Genomic DNA, 20,064 nt, shown 5'->3' with positions numbered 1-20,064 from the left:
TGTTCTTGGAATTATTTATGTGACGACACAGCAGAATCTGGGTGCCATGGAAGGCTGGGTGCTAGAGCTGAGCTGCACATATCACTGCTGTTTGAAGTGATGAGTCTTGTTGTCCATTGTAATCAGAAAAAGGAAGTTTCTTTTGGGACGGGGATGGATTAATCAGCACTTTGTTCTTTAGTCTTTGGGGCCTGAGTTCAAATCAACTCAGTTCTGGCGGAAAGACCATCTCCCAGTTTTGCAAGGGTCTCATGTGAAATGAGTTTGGACAGCCACGCATCACAAAACTGACTATAATTCAGCTCTCACTTAAACAATCATCATTCTAATCGCTAATCAGATTAACAAGTCATTCGGATGGGAAGTGGAATGATGTACAATGGTGTGTATATGGTCGCACGTGCGGTCTGCTCGGGAGGGCCAGGGGGTCTCGGTTTGGGGCACAGGACCACTGCTGATGCAGAATAAAGGGAAGTTTAGCCTCCGCCTGTCCCTGTTGCACCGACTGAGGGAGTTGCTCCATTGTGACACTTGGGTACCAGAAATAGAAAATCTTCATTTACCTGCAATGCTGACCCTTCTCTCACTCTTTAGCGCAAACATTTTGCAACAAAAGTATTTCAAGGAATTTCCTCTGATAATTTGGGTTTAATGATGATGGATTATTTTTACGGAGTGACTGTTGCTATCGAACTGGAAGCTGCGCAGAAGTATTCGGCGCTTAAATGTCCACTTCCATAGCTTTCAATAATCCGATGGAAACACTAATTCAACAAAAAGGAGTTAGATGAAGTCCTTACTACTCGGGGGATCAAGGGGTATGGCGAGAAAGCAGGAATGGGGTACTGAAGTTGCATGTTCAGCCATGAACTCATTGAATGGCGGTGCAGGCTCGAAGGGCTGAATGGCCTACTCCTGCACCTAGTTTCTATGTTTCTATAAGTGTAGTCAGTGTTGTAATTGCAATGGATCCAACCCCAAGATTTACCATTTAAACCGAAACACCAAGTAGGGAAACAATTAACTATATTCTGGCACCCAGTGAGAACACATTGCCTCCCAACCCAGCAAGCACTGGTCAGCCCGTACAGGAAATGGACCCGACTGCTGCCAATGACCCGGAAGTAGTTGCGTGCGCACGCAGTTCCAGTGGCTTTATTTGTTTGCTGTTGCCGGACTTCCCAAAACTAGGAATAAAGAAGCGAATTTAGAGAATTCTGTTCGAACCGTTAATTTTAAATAAAATCCTATCTTGAGTTTATTTTTAAAAAGTTGTTGGTTGTCCTTCGAGGCAGCGGTTCTTAAACTGAAAAAAATTTCTGGCAACATTAACCCGGCCCCAGGCAACATTAATGAAACTTTATTAGCGATGTGCTTTAGTACTGCTCAGATCCTCCATCTGCTGTGGTGAAGGTCATTTTTAAAATGTGGCACCTGACAGTTAATGCTTCTGCGCAGCTTCCTGCTCGTTGGCAGGAGTCACTCCGAAAGAACATACACATGATGGTCTAGACTGGATATACTTCTCCTTGCAAAATAACTGAAGAGGAAACAAATCTTCCTTTCTCTACACACTGTGCTACGATCGCAAAGAAGTGCCTGTGGGAGAGAGCATTCTTATTCTATGACATGCCAAGGCTTCGAGAGAGGACAATGTTGCCAAATCGTACTTATTTCTTTAGGTTACATAACTATTGAACGGAGGATCTGCAGATTACTTCAATTTGTTGTTCTGCAGAAGTGCCTAAAGCCTGGATATTTGTAGGTTTACCTAAGTGGCTACTGCCTTGGTGGCATGCATAACAACTTGCCTTTATTGTCGATAAAAAGACACCAAGATTCCCCAGAAGCTGAAGGACAAGATGGATGTCGAGGCAAAGGCGATATTAAGAGGGAGGTTTTAAAAAAAAAAAGACAGAGTTGTCGCGATTGAAGGGGGTGAGAGGGGGAATTCCAGATTGAGGGGCCTGGGCATCAGAAGGCACAGCCCCCCCAATAGTGGTGGTGGGGGGGGGGGGAGAAAGGTCATCCCGATCTGACTCCTGTCAATAACGAGCAAACCTGTGGCCAGCCTCTTACTTTCTACCCTCCGTAAACTTGAGATCATCCAAAACTCGGCAGCCTGTGTCCTAACTCGCACCAAGTCCCGCTCACCCATCAGCTCTGTGCTCGCTGACCTACACTGGATCCCGGTTAAGCAATGGTTCGAGTTTAACATTTTCATCCTTATTTTCATTTACATTGAGCAGACTTGGCCTATATTCTCTAGAGTTTAGAAGAATGAGAGGCGATCTCATTGAAACATACAAAATTCTTACAGGGCTTGACTGGGTAGATGCAGGGAGGATGTTTCCCCCGGGCTGGGGAGTCTAGAACCAGGGGTCACAGTCTCAGGATAAGGGGTCGACCATTTAGGACTGTCACGGGGAGAAACTTCTTCACTCAGAGGGTGGTGAATCTTTGGAATTCTCTACCCCAGAGGGCTGTGGAGGCTCAGTCGCTGAGTATATTCAAGACAGAAATCGATAGATTCTTGGATATTAAATGAATCAAGGGATATGGGGATAGTGCAGGAAAGTGTTACGGTAGAAGATCAGCCATGATCTTATTGAATGGTGGAGCAGGCTCGAGAGGCCGAATGGCCTACTCCTGCTCCTAATTCTTCTGTTCTTGTATCCCTCCATGGTCTCTACCCCTCCTTAGCTCTGTAATCCCCTTCAACCCTGCAATTATTTGAGATATCTGCACTAATTCTGGCCTCTGGAGCATCCCTGATTATATTCGATCAACCATTGGTGGCTGTGCCTTCCGCTGCCTGGGCCCCAAACTCTGGAACTCCCTCCCTAAACCTCTCCACCTCGTTCCTCCATTAAGATGCTCCTTAAAATCTACCTCTTTGACCAAGCTTTTGGTAATCTGCCGCAATATCTCCATGTGGCCAGGTGTCAGATTTTGTTTGATAATGCTCATGTGAAACGTTTTGGGACTTTTTACTACATTAAAGGCGCTATATAAACACAAGTTGTTATCGTTGCTGCACTCCTGAGCATGCCTGCCTCTTCCCCATTATTGCCTCTCTTCATCCTTACCATGTTGAAATCAAGGCCCATCGTACTGCCTCAAAACACAAACTCATTCTTTCCCAGCACTTTTGACCTTGTAGAAGGCAAAGGACCTTCTAATGTTAACAGTGTTGAAGGCACGATATCACACTTTTGGGGTGCTGGATCAAACAAACCCTTGGTTCACACTGAATTCTGGCAATTATTATGGGAATAGCAGCATAGTGCTTCTGTTATTGGACCAGTAATCCAGAGGCTTGGACTAATGATCCGGAGACACAAGTTCAAATCCCACCACGACTGCTGGGGAATTTAAATTCAGTTAATTACATAAATCTGGAATAAAAATCTCGTGTCAGTAATGGTGATCATTAAACTACCGGATTGTCATAAAAACCCATCTGGTTCACCAATGTCCATTAGGGAAGGAAACCTGCCGCCCTTACCCGGTCTGGCCTATATGTGACTCCAAACCCACAGCAATGTGGTTGACTCTTGACAGCCCTCTGAAACACTCAGATGTACCAAACCGCTATGAAAAAGATCTTCACCACACGGATTGCAGCGATTCACGAAGGTGGCTCACCACCTTCTCGAGGGTAACTAGGGACGGGCAATAAATGGCGGCTTTGCCAGCGACGCCCACATCCCGTGAATGAATTGAAACAATTGAGTGAGAAGTGAAGCTCTCTCATGCCCATGGGATCGGGAGACTAATAAACACAGCCTAGAACGTCAACTTCTTGGCTAAACCCGGAGCTCGGAGCAGAGCCGTTCACCAAAATAAAAGCTTTAAGAAGTTTAATTCAGGTCCCACATTAAAGCATCAATACATTTATCTAAATCGAACTCCCTCAAAACAAAAACATTTAGGCAAATAAAGCAATTCGGCAAAAAGTTTATTTCCCGATAGAACTGCCTGAACAACAGAAATGCCACTTCATTGAAGAGACAAGGAGAAAATCATGGCCTCGTCCACAATGTCACAGCTTTCCTTTTTGATCATTGCTGGTTTACAGCAGGCACTGAGTGATCTATCCAATGTAGCGAGTGCAATAGATGAAGAAATTGTTAACATTTCAAAAGAGGTTTTACTCACAGTTTTGCATTATACATGAAGCACGTGGAATAGGGCCATTCAATGACAACTTGCATTTATATAGCGCCTTTAACGTAGTAAAACGTCCCAAGGTGCTTCACAGGAGTGTTAGAAGACCAAAAAATAAATTTGACACCGAGCCAGATGAGAAGAAATTACAGATGACGAAAAGCTTGATCCAAGAGGTAGGTTTTAAGGAGCGTCTTGAAGGAGGAAAGAGAGGTAGGGAGGCAGATAGGTTTAGGCAGGGCGTTCCAGAGCTTGGGGCCCAGGCAACACAGACATCGCGGGGGTGGGGGGTGCTGGAGGAGATTACAGAGATAGGGAAGGGCGAGGCCATGGAGGGATTTGTAAATAAGGATGAGCAATGGCAATGATGATGATAAAAACCTAACCATACGCCATGTGTATCCTTAAAATAAATGTCTCGGGATGCAGGTGGTGGGCGATATGCTAATATAGCAATTCTACTTCCATTAAAAAATTTGCAGGGCTACGGGGAAAGGGCGGGGGAGTGGGACTAGCTGAGGTGCTCTTGCAAAGAGCCAGCACGGGCTTGACGGGCCGAATGGCCTCCTTCTGTGCTGTAACTGTTCTATGTTTCCACTGCAATGGGCAGGTAAAAATGTTTTAAAATTAAATAAAAAGGAGGATCTACAAGCAATGCTCCCTCTAATTTTTTTTTTTGGGGGGGGGGTGTCGAGCTGTGCCTTTAACTGGCTGCGCGGCATATTCAAATTTTCACGAACGTGTGGTTTGCTTCATTGTGAAGCCTGCGTGGGACCTCCACACTGCTGCACGGCTTCGAGGGAGCAATTCCTGCAAGTCCGTCATCTTATGTGAGCTTGCACAAGGAGCTCTGGTCCATCCCTTATTTCCTGAATTTTCCAAGCAAAGAAAGAATTAGGAGCAGGTGTAGGCCACGTGGCCCCTCGAGCCTGCTGCGCGTGGAGAATAAGGCTGCAACCAGATCCTGGAATCGTGGTAGAGCCCCAGGACCCGAGTCAGTGAGGGCGAGATAATAGCGACTGTAAATTGGACACGATTAAGTTGATCGAAAACACGGTTGCTGCAAGCTAAATTCTCACCTCGTCCCTGGGCACGAAGGATGCCAACTGCTTGATCTTCAGGGGCTGGTTGTTGTTGCATTTCTTGCAGAAGAGGATTTGTCCGTTCGGCCACTGTTGGATTTTGGAAGCCTCTGAGGGTGTTGCCCAGCTGGTCACCATGTGATTCAGATGCTCCAGGTACTGAGCTGGGATTGGCTTATTGTAGTCTCCATTCTGAAAGAAAGCACAGCGCAACTTTTATACCAACTGGACAAAGATTCCACTAAATCGGCTGTAAATCTATTCTGAATTTGGATGTTCATTCTCACTGAATACCAGGGCTCCAAGGGTTAAATTATGAGTGTGAGAGAGAAAGAGAGTGAGACAGAAAGAGAAAGCACGAGAGCAAGCAGAGAAAGAGAAAGAGAGAAAGAAAGAAAAAGAAAGAAAAAGAGAAAGAAAGGAGAGAAAGAAAGAAAGGAGAGAAAGAAAGGAGAGAAAGAAAGGAGAGAAAGAAAGGAGAGAAAGAAAGGAGAGAAAGAAAGGAGAGAAAGAAAGGAGAGAAAGAAAGGAGAGAAAGAAAGAGAGAAAGAGAGAAAGAAAAAGAGAAAGAAAAAGAGAAAGAAAAAGAGAAAGAAAAAGAGAAAAAGAGAGAAAGGAAAAGAGAAAGGAAAAGAAAAAGAGAAAGAAAAAAAGAAAAAGAGAAAGAAAAAGAGAAAGAAAAAGAGAAAGAAAAAGAGAAAGAAAAAGAGAAAGAAAAAGAGAAAGAAAAAGAGAAAGAAAAAGAGAAAGAAAAAGAGAAAGAAAAAGAGAAAGAAAAAGAGAAAGAAAAAGAGAAAGAAAAAGAGAAAGAAAAAGAAAGAAAAAAAGAAAAAGAGAAAGAGAAAGAGAAAGAGAAAGAGAAAGAAAAAGAGAAAGAAAAAGAGAAAGAAAAAGAGAAAGAAAGAGAGAAAGAAAGAGAGAAAGAAAGAGAGAAAGAAAGAGAGAAAGAAAAAGAGAAAGAAAAAGAGAAAGAAAAAGAGAAAGAAAAAGAGAAAGAAAAAGAGAAAGAAAAAGAGAAAGAAAAAGAGAAAGAAAAAGAGAAAGAAAAAGAGAAAGAAAAAGAGAAAGAAAAAGAGAAAGAAAGAGAGAAAGAAAAAGAGAAAGAAAAAGAGAAAGAAAAAGAGAAAGAAAAAGAGAAAGAAAAAGAGAAAGAAAAAGAGAAAGAAAAAGAGAAAGAAAAAGAGAAAGAAAAAGAGAAAGAAAAAGAGAAAGACTTGCATTTATATAGCGCCTTTTACGACCGGACATCCAAAAGCACTTTACAGCCAATGAAGCACTTTTTACAGTGTAGTCACTGTTGTAATGTGGGAAGCGCAGCAACCTATTTGTGCACAACAAGCTCCCACAAACAGCAATGTGATAATGACTAATTCCAAGCATCTATCTAGTCATTCTAGTACCAGCCTGAGGAGACTTTTTGTCTCCAGATCTAACACAACCATGTAAACACAGCATTATTTGCGTGCGTCAATGACCAGAGTGGGATATAGCAGTCGAGCCATGGTCTGGTCGGAGCACTGAACCGTTCGGTCACGATGTCCTCCGACGCGCATCCTACAGTTTTGGCTTTAATCAAAAGACAAATCGTTACATTGGGGACGGTTTGCTGCTTCCCGCTCACCTCACTCCTCTCCCACAAAAGAAAAATGCCTCAAAAGACAGAACTTGCTTTGCGGTCACATACGGCCAGCAATGTTCCCTTTAATTTTTTGGGGGGTGCACGGCCCCTTTAAGGTTCTGTGCGGCCAATTTTAAATATTTTAAAGCTGGCTCACTGGCTGCGCGGGAGCTGCAGAGCGCTGTGCGCAGCTTAAAGAGAACCAGTGGTGCGCAAGCGGGATTTTGCGACAAGTGCAAGGACCCTAACCTCCTGGAAACCGTTGTACTGTTCACAGTTGGGGCAATCCCAGCAGTTCCTGTTGCCGTAGGGCACGGTCGTGTCCTGGCTGCAGAACCAGCAGTTCACCTTCAGGTGCGTCGGCTTCTTCCTGCAAGACAAAATAAATAAATGCGGAAGTGCATCGTTGCAAACAATTGGTTAAAAACTCACTGCAAACAGATCTTCCCGCAGCGAGCTGTTGATGCACAGTAGCGGAAAACCGGCAAAGAATGGGGCGTCATTTCCCTCTGTATCCCTATTTATGTCCCATTACTCATGTTCTTGGTGAGAACAAGGTTGTGCAATTAATTAGCTACTTGTATTTATATAGCGCCTTTAACATTGTGAAACGTCCCAAGGTGCTGCACAGGAGTATTACAAGACACAGGTTTCACCCCGAGCCACACAAGAAATTAGGGCAGGCGACCAAAAGCTTGGTCAAAGAGGTAGGTTTCAAAGAGCATCTTAAAAGGTGGAAAGAGGTAGCGAGGTTTAGGCAGGGAGTTCTAGAACTTGGGACCCAGGCAGCTGAAGGCACGGCCACCGATGGTTGAGCGATTTTAACCAGGGATGCTCAAGGGGGGCCCCACAGGTCTGTGCTGGTGTTCAGTCACCTAAGAACTCACTTTTGGAGTGGAAGAGGGTCTTCCTCGATTTCGAGGGACTGCCTGATGATGATGATGGTGTGTATACTCCACACGAGCCTCCTCTCACCCCATCAACATATCCTTCTATTCCTTTCTTCTTACATAGAAAATACATAGAAACATAGAAAGTAGGTGCAGGAGTAGGCCATTCGGCCCTTCGAGCCGGCACCACCATTCAATATCATGGCTGATCATTCACCTCAGTACCCCTTTCCTGCTTTCTCTCCATACCCCTTGATCCCCTTAGCCGTAAGGGCCACATCTAACTCCCTTTTGAATATATCTAACGAACTGGCCTCAACAATGTGCTGTGGTAGAGAATTCCACATGCCCACAATTCTGAGTGAAGAAGTTTCTCCTCACATCGGTCCTAAATGGCTTACCCCTTATCCTTAGACTGTGACCCCTGGTTCTGGACTTCCCCAACATTGGGAACATTCTTCCTGCATCTAACCTAGCCAATCCCGTCAGAATTTTATATGCTTCTATGAGATACCCTCTCATTCTTCTAAATTCCAGTGAATATAAGCCTAGTTGATCCAGTCTTTCTTCATTTGTCAGTCCTGCCATCCCAGGAATCAATCTGGTGAACCTTCGCTGCAGTCCCTCAATAGCAAGAATGTCCTTCCTCAGATTAGGAGACCAAAACTGCAGACAATACTCAAGGTGTGGCCTCACCAAGGCCCTGTACAACTGCAGTAAGACCTCCCTGCTCCTATACTCGGATCCTCTCGCTATGTAGACCAACATGCCATTTGCTTTCCTAACTGCCTGCTGTACCTGCATGCCTACCTTCAGAGACTGATGTACCATGGCACCCAGGTCTTCATGCACTTATCAAGCCTTCCCTTAAATGCATCTCTGCTGTTCACCCCAACCACTTTTGAAAGACCTCCATGAAGGTTACTGCTCAGTCTTCTCTTTTTTTATATATATTAACAGCCCAAGCCTGTTCCATCTTTCCTAATAGTTATACCCTCAGTTCTGGTGTCATCCTTGTAAATCTTTTTCGCACCTTCTCCAGTGCCTCTATATCCTCTTTCTAACACAGCGACCAGAACTGTGCACAGTGCTCCAAGTGTGGTCTAACCGAGGTTCGATACAAGTTTAACATTACTTCCCTGCTCTTCAGTTCTGTCCCCCTGGACATCCTTTACCTCAGTGAACAAAAATCAACGAGAACACTCCCTTTGTGACTACGAATACACGGAAGTGGTTCCTTCAACACAAAGTAATGCATAGATTAAATAAAAACAACCAGCAACTTGGAATCGGACAATAAAAGCCTTTTATCCACGAGCAGGCGACAAACAACTGCCCTGCCACATGAGCCATTTCGATAGTGGGGGCTATTGGCACCAAGACACTCGTGCACTTTTTAAACATTAACAGTGGACAGTGCAGATTACAAGCAGCTGGTCACCCAGTAAGCCACACAGCGCAGTCTGTAATATTTTCAGACCCTTTGGTATGGGCAATGACAAGGGGCCATTATTTGCAAAGACAACTGTGACCATAAATACAACGCTGCTTCAGGAAGTGGGAGGGCTGGAGAGAGGGAGAGAGAAGGAAATGGAAAACACATTACAGATATTACTGCAATCTATTATCAGTATTACTACAATATTCATGTAACCACTATCCATAAGAACATTAAGAAATTTCTCTTGTCTCAGCCTCTAAGGGACCAATGCTTATTTTTGCTACTCTCTTCCTATTGATGTGTGGCTGGAAGCTCATTTCAGGGCCAGACTGCAGCAGCGTGACATGTCCTTGCCCGATCACAGCTTGCTCCTGTGCAACACTTACACCGTCAGCTTAATGAGATCAGCATCTTGTATGATTCAACGACTGGAACTCTCACATTTCGCCAGAGCCTGAAGCACGTACATTGACATGAGGCAAGTATCAGTTAGAACATGTTTAGTCTGTATGATACATTGGCCATTTGTTTTGGCCAATTTCTCCCTACTCCTCCTGAAGTCACTGACTCTTTCCTGGGTTACGTAGAATCAGAGAAATTTACTTCACAGAAGGAGGCCATTTCGGCCCACCGTGACCATGCCGGCCGTCGAAGAGCTATCCGGCCTAATCCCACTTCCCAGCTCTTGGTCCGTAGCCCTGTAGGTTACAGCACTTCTGGTGCATATCCAAGTACTTTTTAAATGTGGTGAGGGTTTCTGCCTCTACCACCCTTTCAGGCAGTGAGTTCCAGACCCCCACCACCCTCTGGGTGAAGAAATTTCACCTCAAATCCCCTCTAAACCTTCTACCAATTACTTTAAATCTATGCCCCCTGGTTCTTGACCCCTCTGCTAAGGGAAATAGGTCTGTCCTATCCACTCTATCTAGGCCCCTCAATTTTGTACACCTCAATAAGGTCTCCCCATGGCCTCCTCTGTTCCAAAGAAAACAAACCCAGCCGAACCAATCATTCCTCATAGCTAAAATTCTCCAGTCCAGGCACCATCCTCGTAAATCTCCTCTTGTACCTCTCTAGTGCAATCACATCTTTCCTATAATGTGGTGACCAGAACTGCATGCAGTGCTGTAGCTGTGGCCTAACCAGTGTTTTATACAGTTCAAGCATAACCTCCCTGCTCTTGTATTCTATGCCTCGGCTAATAAAGGCATGGGTATATTCCAGCATTGCACCCTCGAGTACTTGGCACAAGTGGCTGTGGGTCATGTGCAAGTCTCGACAGAGTGCATTGGGCTGGCTTAACATGGGAAATATTGGGGGGGTGGAGGGGAGGGGGGAAACTGGAGAACAGAATCTTATCCTCATGGAACACACGCAAGTAGTCAGAGGAAAGGGACTCTGCAGAGGCAACAGTTGTTGATTTCTCCGGCACAAACCCAGGGCCCCGGCGCCTATTGCAGAGCCCCCTCCGTCGCCTGCGCGCCCCCCCACCCCCGCCTCCAGACCAAGATAAACGTACCTCAGGAGAGAGAGCAGGACACCGACCCTGGCAACCACCCTCCCCGTGACAGTACAGTTCAGGCAATCACTGCCTCATCCAGCTCAGGGATGGGGTGGGGAGGGGGATTTAATTTCAATAAGGACGTTCACTTTCTACAAAATACATGAAGCAGTGCCACAGAAACCACTGCTGCTTTTTAAAAAAGATCGGAGTTCAAACCAACTTCAAAAAGAGGAAGTCTGTGGTATTTTTGCTGATCTGTGCAGCACTGAAATTCTTCAACATAAAAACCACTGGGTAAATTAAATTCTCCTTACAAAAGAAAGGCTTGCATTTGTATAGCGCCTTTCACGACGTTTCAAAGCGCTTTACAGTGCTTCATTGGCTGTAAAGCGCTTTGGGATGCTCAGAGGTTGTGAAAGGCGCTGGACAAGAACAAATTAAGTAAGGCTTATCCCGCGGCGACGCGAACAGGAAAACCGCGGGGCGACGCGGAAGAAAAGGGAAATAGACAATCGCACGGCGACGCGGAGGTTAGGGAATTAGGTAAAATTAAGCCGCGGGGCGACGCGGGACTCTGTAAATTTAAAATTGTACTTATTCCAGGTACAGCGTCGATCTTGTATATCACTTGGTCCGCCTAGGCTCTGGATAAGATAACTTATTCCACCGCGGGGCGACGCGGGGACAATCGGGACTAATTAGGACCCTGATCCTATGCGGGATTAAAATAGAACTAGCTTATGTAATAATACTTGCCTGATACAATAAAGAAATAGATACTCAAACAAAACGAATTGAAGAGTTAAAAGGCTAAGATAAATAAGCTGAGAGATTTAAAAAACTGGACCAGACAGATAGATAGTACAGTGCACAGCCATAGCACCATCACCTGTGGCAAAAGAGCCAATGTACCCCACGGTGGGGAATCCACAAACCCAACCTAACCCTGACCTCCGATTTCACGGAGTGACCTCGACATGCAGGGATAAAAGATGAGTCAGACTAAAATCCTGCAAAGGATAAGTTAGCCTCGGAAAAACCAATGCCAACCATCCAAGATGTCATTAAAGCACAGGAGGACGCTACTGAAAAAGATAAACTGTTGTGGAAAGATTATGGATGTACTTATGACAATGTTTCCAAACTCTGGACCACTCCCGCGGAACAGACTTGCATGTCTGACGAGTTGGCCCTATGGGTTATTGAATGTATGCACTTTGCTACTCATTGTGGAACAAGGACAACAGTGACACGCTTTTGGCCACTTGGTGGCACCCTAGACTCCAGGCGCTGGCCCAGAACATCAGTAGTCGCTGCCTTGTTTGCCAACAGCATAATCCAGGGAAGGGAGTCCCCTGTGATTGGGGTAAGACGCCCCTACCAGGTCCCTTTGAGACCTTGCAGTTGGACTACATTGAGTTGCAAAGAGTTCAGTGTTACAAATATGTGTTAGTAATAGTGGATGTGTTTAGCAAATGGATCGAAGCCTACCCTACCCTGGACAATAAGGCTCAAACTGTTGTTAAGGTGTTAATGAGGGAAATTGTTCCTAGATATGGTATCCCAGCTCGACTGAGTTCCGATAATGGCCCTCACTTTATTGGCCAAGTTAACAAAGAATTCTGTTCCCAGATGCGCATTAACCAGCAGCTGCATTGTGCCTACCGACCCCAAGCTGCGGGACTAGTTGAACGTGCTAATCAAACTCTTAAAACCAAGCTTGCTAAACTGGTAGCATCAACCGGACTCAATTGGCTCAAACTCCTTCCCATAGCCCTATTCCAGATCCGATCTACTCCCACCAGTAAGGCTAGACTGACCCCCGCAGAGGTCATTTATGGTAGGCCCCTTAGGACCCCATGGAATCAGAATGTCCCCTCTCCTGTCCAATTCCACCACATGACTGAGGAGATGACCACCTATGTTCTTTCCCTGACTCAGGCTCTGCGAATAGCCCACAACTAGGTTCGAGATGCTCGCCTCGACCTCCCAGTTTTGCCCGAATCGTCCCTCGTGGCATCAGGGAAGTATGTCCTGATTAAGAAATGGATTCGAAAGGGATTAGAGCCACGATGGGAGGGGCCTTTTCAGGTGTTACTTACTACCCACACTGCAGCTAAGGTTGAGGGGAGAAGTGCCTGGGTTCACCTGCACCACTGTAAACGTCACACCATAACGAACCCATTTACTGGTTGTCCTAACCCCTGTTTCTGTTCCAGACTTCCTCGTCTCCATAGCTGAATAAGGTCATTCCTCGGAGCGTCCCGACTAACCGAGTGGGTCCCGAGGAGAACAGTTTGAACCCCTGCCCGTAGTGATAGACAACCAGCAACACCGACGGTGACCTGAGAAGAGAGGCGAGAAAACCGAGCTCTTTGAATCAGCAAAATATTCGGACGCTACAAGAAACATTTTGTTCTCGAGTAATTGTTAACCTAGAGCGATAAGATGAAACTGTGTCTGTGGGCCACAGTCTGTATAGTAGCGTTGGTGTACGTCGAGTGCGGCGCGGGGGAAGCGAGACTGAAGCGAGAGCTCCATGTAAACACCTTTTTGTATATGTCTTATGTTTATGCGCGAAATGGGAACTTTTCTAGTTGCTGGGTGTGCTCACATATCCCTATACATTCCAAAGGGGAAATTCCTTTGCGCCCCGTTCCACTGACCCTAACTGAGACTGTCAAGTGGCTTCTGAGCCAGACTAGCATGAGAGGAGGGGGGCCAATGCAAATACGAAAGATGAAAGGCGGGTTAAGAGAGGGATCACGGAGGGCAGGAGGAGCATCATACCGTCACCGTGTGGACAACCACGGGGACGTCATCGAGTGGGAGAGTGCTGGGTACCCCATTAGTCAAACGTTCCAGGGATGGTACCAACCACCCTATGACCATAAAAAGGAACCCCCATTCTTAGTCCTGACCAATACCTCGGGGATCGGGAGGCCAACCGGGACCATATGTTTAACCCGAAATGACACCAGCAGACAGGGACATATCATAGGGTACAGCGATTGCCCATACAACCTCAACATCACAACAGGTGCACGAGTCACTATCCTCTCTCACCTTCCGAATAAAACAGGTGGAGGTCTGTGGGCCCAGTCTTGGGACCCCAACACAATATATATATAAAGGTAGCATATAACGGCACGTATTTTGTGTGCGGGCATAGGGCATACCCCTGGTTACCTAGGCGATGGACAGGGTCCTGCTATTTGGGATATGTGGTGCCATTTGTGCGGCAAACATGTACCCTGGCGGAAGCACATGCCTCCAGCCGACACAGGCGAGCCCTCACCCCCGCCGAAAGGTTCTTTGGGGTCATGATGTTCTCATTGGGGATAGGACGCACCATGGATGAAGTACAGAACCTAGAGAGGGTATTGGAACAGATAGCTAACTATACCGCTGAAGCTCTGGAGGACATCACGGCCGAAATGGTAGCGATACGGACCGTAGCATTACAAAACCGAATGGCCCTCAATTATCTGTTAGCTGAGAAAGGGGGAACGTGTGCCCTGATAGGATCTGAATGTTGCACTTACATTCCCGATAGTTCAGAAAACATAACCAATCTCGCTGATCACATAAGAAGGGAGGTAAAGAAGTTATCCACGCCAGCAGGAGGATCTAGCTGGTTTGATTGGCTATTAGGTGGATCCTGGGGATCCTATCTAATGCATGGGGCAATTATTCTCATCGTAGTAATAATTACCTGTTGCTTGATTATTGGTTGCTTTAACCTTTGTTGTAAAGTCATGACGGCAAGGTTAGCAAACCCACTTGTGGCCATGGGCTCCCGGGTTATGATCCAGCAAACTAAAGACCTACTCGACAAGGAGGATCAGGAAAGAGAGTGCGAACGGCTGAATGCGATACTCCTGGAATAATCCTAGAGATTATCATGGAATGATAAAAGGGAGGAATGAGAATGTGCGAAAATGTATAGCAATAGAGACAGTGAAGTGAACAAAGGAATCATGGAAGAATAACCAAAAGAATGTCAGACTGCAAATGTTACAACATTGGCACAAATAGCAGACTTGCTCAAGGTCTTGGTTACTAGTCACACCAGTAAAATTGTAGCAATGGGTGAAAAGCTCTGTGCAAAAACAGTTGCTATTACACATAACCACTTGCCTGAATCTAATTGGGCAAGGAAGGCCAGGTGTCGGCTCATGAGTGGACAAAGGAAAGGAGGGATCACAAAAGGATAGGGTTAACTGAATGTCCATCAATTGTATTACGTACCGAAAGTGTATAACCGTTGCGCCCCTACATTGTAACGGGGCTTGTCCGAGGGAAGTGAGCGCACTCTGAGGGAGAGCGTTTCTTTGTTCTGATAAGTCCCGGCCGGTGAAACAATTAATAAAGTCTGCTTTGTTATAAGCGGCTACGGTGTTCAACTCAGTGTATTCGCTGAACCAGATTGAGGGAAAAAGAATCCGTATCAACAATATCTACTGGGAACCACAGCAGCAATTGCTTCAGTGCTCACGTATGTCTAATTAAATAAATAACTACAAAGCAACAACAACTTGCATTTGTATAGTGCCCTGTACATAGTAAAACGTCCCAAAGTGCTTCACAGAGGAGTTATGAAACCGAACTTTACACCGAGCCACAGGAGGAGAAATTAGGACAGATGACCACATGCTTGCGCAAAGAGGTCAGTTTTAAGGAGAAGAGGGGTGTAGAGAGGGGAAGAGGTTCAGGGAGGGAATTCCAGAGCTTTGGGCCTCTGCAGGTGAAGGCACGGCCACCAATGGCAGAGCGAAGAAAGTCGGGGATTCTCAAGAGGCCAGAATTGGAAGAGCGCAGAGATCTCGGAAGAGGTTAGAGAGATAGGGAGGGGGCGAGGCCATTGAGGGATTTGAAAACGAGGACGAGAATTTTGAAATCGAGGCGCTGCCGGACTGGTCGTGAATGTAGGTCGGCGAGCACAGGGGGCAACGGGACTTGGAGAGAGTTAGTATACAGGCAAAAGGGACTACCTCCTCCAAGGATCCTCAGTTCTCTTCGCTCCAGTGTCGGGCCAGGTCCCAACTCCAGATGCAGGCTGTATTTACACGACAGCTGGAGTGTCGTACCAGCTCAAAAACTTGTGCAGTGCTGCTTGAATGTCAAGGCCCCCAAAGCAAAGTGTACAAGGACCTTAGTCAGGACACACTTGGAAACTGTGTCCAGTTTTGGTCTCCTCACATGGTGGGTGATCGCGAGGCTCTGGAAAGGGTGCAGAAGAGGGCCAGTAGACTAATTCCAAGTCTAAAGCATCTTAGTTATCAAGATAGGCTAAAAGAGTTGGAACTCTATATCTTAGAGCAGCGTAGATTGAGGGGGATATGCAGCAAACCAGTCCCACCCTCCCTTTCCCTCAACGACCATCTGCCCCACCTGTGACAGGGACTGTGGTTCTCGTATTGAACTGTTCAGCCACCTAAGGACTCATTTTAAGAGTGGAAGCAAGTCTTCCTCGATTCCGAGGGACTGCCGATGATAAGATAACGAAGGCAATAGACGGTGTTCCAGCTGACAGTTTATTTCAATTAAACAGGTGAGGCAGGACAAATTTAACTTGTATAGGGCTAGCTCTAGGTTAGATGTCAGGAGGTGAGTCTTTTCCCAGAGAATAGTAGACCTCTGGAACAAGCTGTCGTTTCATGTGGTGGATGCAGACTCGCTGAATTCCTTCAAACGAAAGCTGGATTTGTATCTGGCTGCAGCGGCGATCACCTCTTACAGAAGGTAGGTACTGCAGGGAATCCAATGGCCCCAGTGATCTCCTGGACTAGTTTCGATCGCCTGGATGGATCAGAGGGGTATTTCCCAGATTTTTCCCCCCAAATTGGCCTGGGTTTTTTTCAATCTGCCTCTTCCAGGAGATCACATGGATCCGGATGGGGTGGAGTGGAGTGTCCATGTTGTGATACACAAGGTATGGTTGTGTGGGACAGGCTCGATGGACAGATGGTCTTTACCTGTCCGTCATTGTTCATATGTGCGCTCGTATGGAGCAAGACCATCTCCTGCAGGGAGTCTCATTGCTCTTCACTCCAGTATCAGGTCAGACGTGGGCTTCACATTCAGATTCTATGTGCACTACGACTGAAGCTTGTGCGTGAAGCAAATCAACTCGACACTGACTCTGGCGTAACTGCATCTATCGATTCCTCACCACCTCATTTTACACTCTGCATAAACTCTGCTACAACTGTACAAGGCATTGGTGAGGCCACACCTGGAGTACTGCGTATAGTTTTGGTCTCCGTATTTAAGGAAGGATACACTTGCATTGGAGGCTGTTCAGAGAAGGTTCGCTAGGTTGATTCCAGAGATGAGGGGGTTGCCTTATGAGGATAGGTTGAGCCTATACACATTGGAGCTCAGAAGAATGAGAGATGATCTTATTGAAACTTATAAGATAGTGAGGGGGCTCGACGAGGTGGATGCGGAGAGGATATTTCTACTCATAGGGGAAAACAGTCTTAGAATAAGGGGGCGCCCATTTAAAACTGAGATGAGGAGAAATTTCTTCTCTCAGAGGGATGTAAATCTGTGGAATTATCTGCCCCAGAGAGCTGTGGAGGCTGGGTCATTAAATATATTTAAGGCGGAGATCGACAGATGTTTGAGCGATAAGGGAGTAAAGGGTTATGGGGAGCGGGGCAGGGAAGTGGAGCTGAGTCCATGATCAGATCAGCCATGATCTTATTGAATGGCGGAGCAGGCTCGAGGGGCCGAATGGCCGACTCCTGCTCCTATTTCTTATGTTATGTAACACCATTAGCTGCCACAGTCATCAACATTAACAACATCCAGTCCTACTCTCAAGAAGCTTTACAATGAGTTAATTAACCTGAACTTGTGCTTGGGAAAAAAAAAAGCCCCAACACTTGGGCCAATGAGACACCACATCAATCTTTGTCATCTCAGATTTATTGCCGAGCGCTCACAATCAGGGCAAAGCCTTCAAGGTCAGGGTGAAGTCCCCACACTGCTGAGCGCGCCAAGCTGGAAATCAGACACCGAGGAGTCTTTATATTGGAATAAGCTGGGAGAGTGCCAACAATTGCAGGCTGACCTCGCCAGTCTCGCTGAAGGTTACACATTGCTCAAGCTATGCTCTTGAACTGCAATGTTAGAATCATTACGCCTCATTGGACCACAACCTCTACTGAAATGTTTTTTTTTTAAAAACCGCAACTGGAGTATTGTGTCCAATTCTGGGCATCGCACTTTAGGAAGGATGTGAAGGCCTGAGAGAGGGTGCAGAAAAGATTGACGAGAATGATTCCAGGGATGAGGGACTTCAGTTACGTGGATAGACTGGAGAAGCTGGGGCTGTTCTCCTTGGAGCAGAGAAGGTTGAGAGGAGATTTGATCGAGGTGCTCAAAATCATGAGGGATCTGGACAGAGTAGACAGAGAGAAACTGTTCCCATTGGCGGAAGGATTGAGAACCAGAGGACACAGATTTAAGGCGATTGGCAGAAGAACCAAAGACAACATGAGGAAATCCTTTTTTCCGCAGCAAGTGGTTAGGATCTGGAATGCACTGCCCGAGAGGCTGGTGGAGGCAGACTCAATCGTGGCTTTCAAAAGGGAGTTAAATAAGTACCTGAAGGAAAATATTTTGCAGGACTACGGGGAAAGGGCGGGAGGGTGGGACTAGCTGAAGTGCTCTTGCAGAGAGCCGGCACGGGCTCAACGGGCCGAATGGCCTCCTCCTGTGCTGTAACCATTCTATGATTCTATGAATCAAAGAGTGGGGGAAAATGCCAGTCAGAGGCCAAAACTGCCTCCCTCGTTAAGCTCTATTACCGCCGGGCAGGCACCGACCCCACACCGACAGGCAGCGACCCCCTTTTCGCCCCATGTGGGAAGTGGCGCCGCCATCGGTCAGTGCCACTGACAGCTTTCCCCCGCAGGAAGCCGACGGCTCCATTTTATTTTAATTGCCGGCCAACTTCGAGGTCGGCCCGACAATGGTGCCACGAGTTCGGCCGGGCGGCCAACAGACAGCCCGGTGCCCCCTCTTGGGCCCAAGCTGAAACCCTCTCTGGTGGCCCAGTGGACCTCACTAAACCCCATGCAGAGCTCGCAGCGGCCCTCCCCTTTAACTGAAGGGAAGGGACGTTGTGATGCGTCGCGCTGACCTCATCAGCACGGTGCCGATGACTCAGAGTGGCGGCCGACCTGACCCAACGGTACTTCTACCCCGCAGCCAACCAGACATCCGCTCTGACCAAAAAAAAAAGGACCTGAATATCGCTCTATTCTCCGTGCTTTGTTTTGGGCCGGAGAAAAATCTTCTAAGATGTAAGTGCGCCTACTCTTAGTCCTGGGGAGGGGGGGGGGGGGGGAATTTTGGCCCTAGAATCTCATCTGACTGGATAGCCCTCTCTCCAATACTTCAGCCTGTGGATCCCATTTACTTTACTTTTCAAAGAAAGACATGTGAGGCAAAGGAGATGGTGCAGTTTGTTGGCCCAACATACTCTACATGGGTCCCCATCTGCGTTTGCTCACCACAAGAAGAAATGTATAACAACTCACCACAAGCTGCTCTCATCTCTCGTCCACAGCTGGCTGGGAAGGGGTTGGCAGGGGTTTGGGAATACATGACGTTCCCTTACTCCTGCCACGGGGCTGCACGGGCCCACAGCCAGATCCCAACAAGGCCCATTGCATGGTCCTGACCTGAAACGTGAACTGTTTCTTTCTCTCCGCAGATGCTGCCTGACCCACTGAGTGTTTCCAGATATTCTGTTTTTAATTTCAGATTTCCAGTATTTGGTTTTTCTAAAGAGAACCATAGCAATTTACAGCACGGAAGGAGGCCATTTCGGCCCATCGTGTCCGCGCCGGCCGACAAAGAGCCATCCAGCCTAATCCCACCTTCCAGCTCTCGGTCCGTAGCCCTGTAGATTACGGGACTTCATGTACTTTTTAAATGTGGTGAGTGTTTCTGCCTCTACCACCCTTTCAGGCAGTGAGTTCCAGACCCCACCACCCTCTGCATGAAGAAATTTTCCCTCAAATCTACTCTAAACATCTTACCAATTACTTTAAATCTATGCCCCCTGGTTGTTGAGTCCTCTGCAAGGGAACCCACTCCATCCAGGCCCCTCATAATTTTATACACCTCTCAGAATTCTGGATTTGGTGACCTAATAGAGGTCGTTAAAATGATGAAAGGTTTTGATAGAGTGGATACAGAGAGAATGTTTCCACTTGTGGGGAAGAGCATAACTAGAGGCCATCAATATAAGATAGTCACCAAGAAATCCAATCGGGAATTCAGAAGAAACTTCTTTACCCAGAGAGTGGTGAGAATGTGGAACTCGTTGCCACAGGGAG

At 46.7% G+C, this 20,064-nt stretch overlaps 1 protein-coding gene across 6 annotated transcripts in view; it reads right to left on the bottom strand.

Moving 5' to 3' along the window:
- tmem201 (transmembrane protein 201) overlaps positions 1-20,064 on the bottom strand; it is a 218,079-nt gene that overhangs the window by 184,171 nt on the left and 13,844 nt on the right. For all 6 annotated transcript variants that reach the window (XR_011587647.1, XM_070860511.1, XM_070860514.1 and 3 more), the window contains 2 exons: positions 7,120-7,240; positions 5,250-5,444 (listed from right to left, as the gene is read on the bottom strand). Coding sequence is in view for 5 of the 6 variants with exons in the window: in XM_070860511.1 (XP_070716612.1) it covers positions 5,250-5,444; positions 7,120-7,240 (316 nt within the window). In the remaining variant the exon portion in view is untranslated. The remainder of the gene's footprint in view (positions 1-5,249; positions 5,445-7,119; positions 7,241-20,064) is intronic.

The sequence above is a fragment of the Pristiophorus japonicus genome, chromosome 18 (assembly GCF_044704955.1).
Source record: "Pristiophorus japonicus isolate sPriJap1 chromosome 18, sPriJap1.hap1, whole genome shotgun sequence".
Lineage (NCBI taxonomy): Eukaryota > Metazoa > Chordata > Chondrichthyes > Pristiophoridae > Pristiophorus > Pristiophorus japonicus.
The sequence above is the reverse complement of the archived record's forward strand: the minus strand, read 5'-3'. Positions and strand labels throughout refer to the sequence as shown.